This window comes from Onychomys torridus, chromosome 1 (assembly GCF_903995425.1).
Source record: "Onychomys torridus chromosome 1, mOncTor1.1, whole genome shotgun sequence".
In the NCBI taxonomy this organism is placed as follows: domain Eukaryota; kingdom Metazoa; phylum Chordata; class Mammalia; order Rodentia; family Cricetidae; genus Onychomys; species Onychomys torridus.
The window spans coordinates 173,190,642-173,197,000 of NC_050443.1; the positions used below are offsets into that span (position 1 = coordinate 173,190,642).

The 6,359-nt window shown below is 55.6% G+C and overlaps 1 protein-coding gene across 1 annotated transcript; it reads left to right on the forward strand.

Annotated features, from left to right (window-relative positions):
* Positions 1-802: 802 nt before the first annotated feature.
* Adra2a (adrenoceptor alpha 2A) lies at positions 803-4,687 on the forward strand. The gene is made up of 2 exons (XM_036172670.1): positions 803-1,428; positions 1,558-4,687. Exon 2 carries the CDS (start codon positions 1,865-1,867, stop codon positions 3,260-3,262), a length of 1,398 nt encoding a protein of 465 aa, XP_036028563.1. The 5' UTR covers positions 803-1,428; positions 1,558-1,864; the 3' UTR covers positions 3,263-4,687.
* The last annotated feature ends 1,672 nt before the right edge of the window (positions 4,688-6,359 follow it).

The window sequence follows — 6,359 nt, forward strand, 5'->3', positions numbered from 1 at the left end:
AGTTCGAGCCTTACTCTCGTCGGAGGTAGACACATACATACAACCCGAAGATTTCTGCAACATGACACAGTTTAAAATTTGGATTCTTTTTGTTGTTGTTGTTTGTTTTCCTTTTCCCCTTGAGCTTAGATACAGAATTGCCCCAAGACAGAAGATGTAGGAAAGGACAGTAGACTGGAGCCTGGAGCCTCTAGTCGCTTCCCAGCCGTGACGTCCAGCGGCCAGCAGGTGTCAGTGCTCTCTCGTTCTGTCTCGGCTCAGGGCCTACGCCTCCAGGACCCTTCCCCACTGCCTGTTCAAGGGGGCGCGGTGCAGACCACAGGCCGCGAGCGTCCTGCAGACAGCTCTATGGCTGCAAGGATACGTGGCCTTCTTCCCAAGTATGAATAACTCAGGCCTGATCTGCTCACGCGTGGGTGCTGTCCATTCCGCTCCAGCGGTTCCATAGGAACCTGCACATGCTTACCTCTCCAGGATCCTTTCATCCCGGCCACCAGGAGCACCTGCGCCTGGCCTGGTCGCTTCGCCAGCGACCCCCTACGCAACGCTGCGTCTCCTAATTCGGGTCCCAGCACCCTGACACCCTTTCCTGATAGAACCCAGCTAGATGGGTGCATTCCTGGGTGCTACTATCTCCTGGACCGCCCGGAGCTGCACGGCCAACTCCCAGCAGGGGCCGCTCCCCACTCCCTAGGCTCTCTCTTAAAGCCCCTCGTTCACAGTACCCGCCTTTCCAAAAGGCCGGTCCAGCCTGTGAGGCAGCGTTCTCTGGGGTCCGATGCGAGTGCAGGCTTTAGACCTAAGGAGGGGAGGCGCGAAGGGCGGAGGAGGGTCGGCTTCCCACGTGGGGGCTGACGCTAGCTGCTCGGCAACGCCGGCTTCTTCCTGGGGCTATAAAAGCAGTCCACCGGAGCGCCGCGGAGCAGCAGCGGCTCCCGCTTCTGTGCAGACGCCCAGCAGCCGGTGCACGCCGCCCAGCCGCCTCAGCGCCTTCAGCCCAGAGTCCTGCTAAAACTGAAAAGGTCTTCGGACCCCGACCCGGTCTGCTGCGCTCAGCGCCCACCGGGCTCGCGGCTAACAGCCACCCTTGCCTCGGCCACGGCTCCTGGACAGCCGCTCGCTCACCTAGCTTGGCCCTGAGGACAGGGAGTGGGGGGGCGCCTTCATGCGGCCCCCACACCCTTCACCCCACCGCCGCCGCCGCCCCCCAGCTCTGTGCGCTGCGTCCCAGCCCCAGCAAGGCGTACAACTTTGGAAGTCCCGTGGTTCTCCAAGAGAAGGCAGAGTCCGCGCCCTCGCTCGAGGTCTGGCCCAGTCCGCGCCATCGCGCCTGAGGGGCAGCGACAGAGTCGGAAATCGCTTCGAGGGTATAAGAAGACAGACCTAGGACCCGGAGCCCGCACCAACACCCCTCGGCTGCCTCTTGGGGTAAGACTTCCTGCTTTCCATCAGCTCAAGAGTCAAGATATAGATGTCTATGTAAATATATTTGTATAATTTTCTGACATCTTTCCAAGTCATCAGGCTACCGATGATTTCTTTTCTTTTTTCTTGAAGAATAAATCTCTAAGCACCAGCTGGCCCTACTCTATCCTGTCGCGTAGAAATAAAACTTGGCTGTGTTTGGGGAGCTGGAAGAGAGAAGGCGCCCACCCGGAGCGTCGGAAGGACCAGCCGGTGCCAGTTCGCGGGCGCCAGTCCATGGACCACTAGAGGTCCCCCAGCTTGGGCCGGGGCTCCCTGCGGCCCTCTCCCTATGTGAGGCGCGGCGGGACGATCCGCGCGCCGGAGGAAGAGGAGGACCCACGGACGCGGGGCCGGAAGACAGCTGGCAGCAGGCCCAGGAGAACCGGTGCCCGCGTTCATGTTCCGCCAGGAGCAGCCGCTGGCCGAGGGCAGCTTTGCGCCCATGGGCTCCCTGCAGCCGGATGCCGGCAACACTAGCTGGAACGGGACCGAGGCGCCCGGGGGCGGCACCCGGGCCACCCCTTACTCCCTGCAGGTGACACTGACACTGGTGTGCTTGGCTGGCCTGCTCATGCTGTTCACAGTGTTTGGCAACGTGCTGGTTATTATTGCAGTGTTCACCAGTCGTGCGCTCAAAGCGCCCCAAAACCTCTTCCTGGTGTCCCTGGCCTCAGCGGACATCCTGGTGGCCACTCTGGTCATTCCCTTTTCTTTGGCCAACGAGGTTATGGGCTACTGGTACTTTGGTAAGGTGTGGTGCGAGATCTACTTGGCGCTCGACGTGCTCTTCTGCACGTCGTCCATAGTGCACCTGTGCGCCATCAGCCTGGACCGCTACTGGTCCATCACGCAGGCCATCGAGTACAACCTGAAGCGCACGCCGCGCCGCATCAAGGCCATCATCGTCACCGTGTGGGTCATCTCGGCCGTCATCTCCTTCCCGCCACTGATCTCCATAGAGAAGAAGGGCGCTGGCGGCGGGCAGCAGCCGGCCGAGCCGAGCTGCAAGATCAACGACCAGAAGTGGTATGTCATCTCGTCCTCCATCGGTTCCTTCTTCGCGCCTTGCCTCATCATGATCCTGGTCTACGTGCGCATCTACCAGATCGCCAAGCGTCGCACCCGCGTGCCGCCTAGCCGCCGGGGTCCGGATGCCGGTTCCGTGCCGCCTGGGGCCGCAGATCGCAGGCCCAACGGCCTGGGCCCGGAACGCGGCGCGGGCCCCGGGGGCACCGAGGCCGAGCCTCTCCCCACCCAGCTTAACGGCGCCCCCGGGGAGCCGGCGCCGGCTGGGCCGCGCGATGGGGATGCGCTGGACTTAGAGGAGAGTTCGTCGTCCGAGCATGCCGAGCGGCCCCCGGGGCCCCGTAGACCTGAGCGCGGCCCCCGGGCCAAGGGCAAGACCCGGGCGAGCCAGGTGAAGCCGGGGGACAGTCTGCCGCGGCGCGGGCCGGGGGCTGCGGGGCCCGGGGCTTCGGGGTCGGGGCCTGGAGAGGAGCGCGGCGGGGGCGCCAAAGCGTCACGCTGGCGCGGACGGCAGAACCGCGAGAAGCGCTTCACGTTCGTGCTGGCCGTGGTCATCGGCGTGTTCGTGGTGTGTTGGTTCCCGTTCTTTTTCACCTACACACTCATAGCGGTCGGCTGCCCTGTGCCATACCAGCTCTTCAACTTCTTCTTCTGGTTCGGCTACTGCAATAGCTCGCTGAACCCGGTCATCTATACCATCTTCAACCACGACTTCCGCCGCGCCTTCAAGAAGATCCTCTGCCGCGGGGACAGAAAGCGCATAGTATGAGCGAGTGGGACGTGCCGCCCTGCTTACAGACGCTTGTCCGATGCTGGCCCCAGGCTTTGAGGGGGCGCGTCTACTCAGGCAGCCCCAGCACTCTGAAACCCAGGACCTACCTGCTTGCTCTATGTGTTATCTAACTTGGAGGGAGCCCCTTGGTCTCTGAGGGCACCTTCTGTTACATGTGTAAAGTTCTGGTTGAGAGGGGCACATGCGCCTTTTGGTGGCTGTTATGGTTGCTCCCCACCCATAGCCGTTTTCCTGGTGGGCTACCCTGATCAGTATTGTTTCCTAATACTATTCTCATCTTCCTCCCTAAGTCTCACTTTTCCCAAACTCTTCAGAGCAAGCGCAGTTCTAGAGAGGGCATGGCTGCCAAAGGGTTAATGAACCAAGATTCCTAGCCCTGGCTAATTACCACTCTCCTTCAAAAAAACCGATTCAGGGCAGCCCTGCCTGCCCTCTCAACCCCCACTGTAAATACACATTATTTTTGATAGCATACTTTGAAGTCCTCAATGTTGGCCTTGGTGTGATGTTGGAATCATGGCCGTGGAGACGCTCTCCAGTTAGAGACTTAGAGACAATGGCTGTACCTGATCCAGACCAAGCTCCTTTGCAATGCAAGCCCTTTCCTGGTGTTATTATGTGGCTGTCAGTGCTTTTCACCAGTAACTGGTGACTGTCCCTTGGACACAGACTTGCTTTGAAATTTTCTGACGGGGAAAGGGTTTCTGTTCATTTCTTCTCCCTGTGCCTAACAGCATAATTGCCTTTTCCTATGTAAATATTACAGCGATGGACAAAGACGGAAGGGAACGAACCTTCTGCCTTGCATCAGCCCTATGTATAAAGCCATTATCCTCTGGGGCACCACTTGCCCCAGTAACTCACTTTAAAACTGACTTTGTGCTTCCCACTCCTCTGGGCCAAGGCTTGAAGAAGAACACGTATGTTTCTATCTTGTCTGCGTGCTGCCCCTCCCCCAGAAAATGCTGACTAAGGGGAATCTTGTAGCTGCTGATTTTAGTTACACCGGAGTGGAAATCATGTGGAAGAAACAAACCTGATACAATTTGTGCAAGGTAAACAGCGAGAAGACAAATGGGCTGCCACACTGTACAGGGCCAGCCCCAAGAGCTCTTACGCGGGAAAGTGTTCCCTTCCCCCAGCTTTTCTGGCTGAGATCATGTCACTAACGAATTGCCAAAGTGTGTGTGTGTGTGTGGGTGGGGGGGGGTATGGGAGGGGGTAGGTCAGGAACTTCGTGTTTACAGCAGGGTTTCTACTTATTTTAGGTGGACAGGGAAGGCCTGTGCTCTGACTTCACGAAAGAAAAACTAAATGTCAGCACTTGTTGCTTATGACAGTGGATTTTTAAAAAAATAAAGTTTACAGATCAAATGTGAAATAAACATGGATTAAGTGGTTCTCTTGTCTGAGTTGTCAAGTCTTCGGACTCCGGGCTTCTCCATAACACACATGTTGAAAATGATCTTTAAACCTCTGGGACAAACTACCATTCATGTGCTCCTTTCTTGCCAGCCAGCCACTGTGAGCCTGTTCTGGCCATTGCTTTCTTTAATCTTCTTTAGAACACTGTGAGGTAAGTCCTATTGTTATTCCCATTTTACAGGTAAAGAAATTGAGTGTAGAGGGCAACTGGCTTACTCGGGGTTGACAGGCGTGTAAGTTCATTATATTCCATTTCATCTGGTTGAAAAGTCTGTGCTCTTAACCCCAGACTTTCTTGAGTTGTGGTGCTGATATTCCTCTGAATGTAAGTGCATTGCACACACAGTGTAGGTATCCCAAGTGTGCAGTATGTACATATCCTAAAGTGTCTATATGTCCCAAAGTATGTGTATTCCTCAAAGCTTGTATCTATCCCAAAGTGCAGTATACAAAAGTCTGGAATACTAGAAAATGCACATCACAGAGTAAAATGTGCTAATAGACAATGTGGTTAGCTACTCCATAGCTCAGTATCAGCCATAATATATTAGTTGGTGCTTCTATTCTCTAGGCAGAAGCATGCATCCTTGTTGTTTGTCTGTCATGTCAATATCTGCCCCTTTGCCCCTGAATTTCAAGACCTTCACAATGATGGTTAAAGTACTTGAATGCCCGAAGGGTCTTAGAGATCTGGTGATGCCACCCTACACCACAGCTAAGGAGGTGGCCCAGTGGAAATAGCTTGCTTAGGCTCCCACACACGTAGATAATGGAGCCCTTGCCTCAGGCCGCCCTGAGTTAGGGACCTGCTGAGCCCTATGCATGACTGTGAGGAAAGTCTCCTGCTATAGCTGGTCGGAGAGACCTTCGTGAGGAGCTGGTTTTGAGGGACAAATACAAATGACAGGATGTGATTTTGATGGGAGAGAAAATTTTGTACAGCCACCTGTAGCTTGTGTGCAGACCAGCTCTGCATGCTCCGGAAGTGGGTCCTAAGTGCCTTCAGACAGGCTTACAGCATCATGCCTACAGTGAAGGGGTATGTGCAGAGATGGGCAGTAGATGGCCTTGAGAGGTGATCCAGAACTGAGGAGCCTGGGTGAGGAAGACAAAGGGATTTTAGAGGAGGTCTGGGTTCTCCAAGCCTGAAGACTGGAGGAAAGGCAGACACTTGACTCCAGTAACCCTTGTTCAGGGGCTTCACAGACCACCCCCAGGCTTGTGACACCTAGGCTGGCTCACTGGTTGGGTACTGAGGCCTGCTCTCACCCTACCTTACCCAGACTCCAATCCTTCTATTCTAGGGCACCCATTGCCCTAAAGGCAAACAGTGCTAGACAACAGGCCAGCTTGGCAGGCCTCTAGGACCAGAGCTGTGTGACCCAGGCATAGAGGCAGATAGACACATAGCTCACCCTTGGCTTTATTCTGTTCTGCTTGACGAGCAGCTGTTTGCCTTGCCTGTATCCCCAGAGGCCAATTGCTGCCTAGAGTGAAAAGTGAAGGCAGTGGTGTGTATGGAGGGTCTGTCTTATCTCCCATGCAATACATTAGCAGAGAAGCAAGCCTTAGAAATGGGTTTAGCCTAGAAAACGAGGACACAAGGGCTGGAGCCCATGGTGGACTATTGGGCTTCTGAATTCACAGT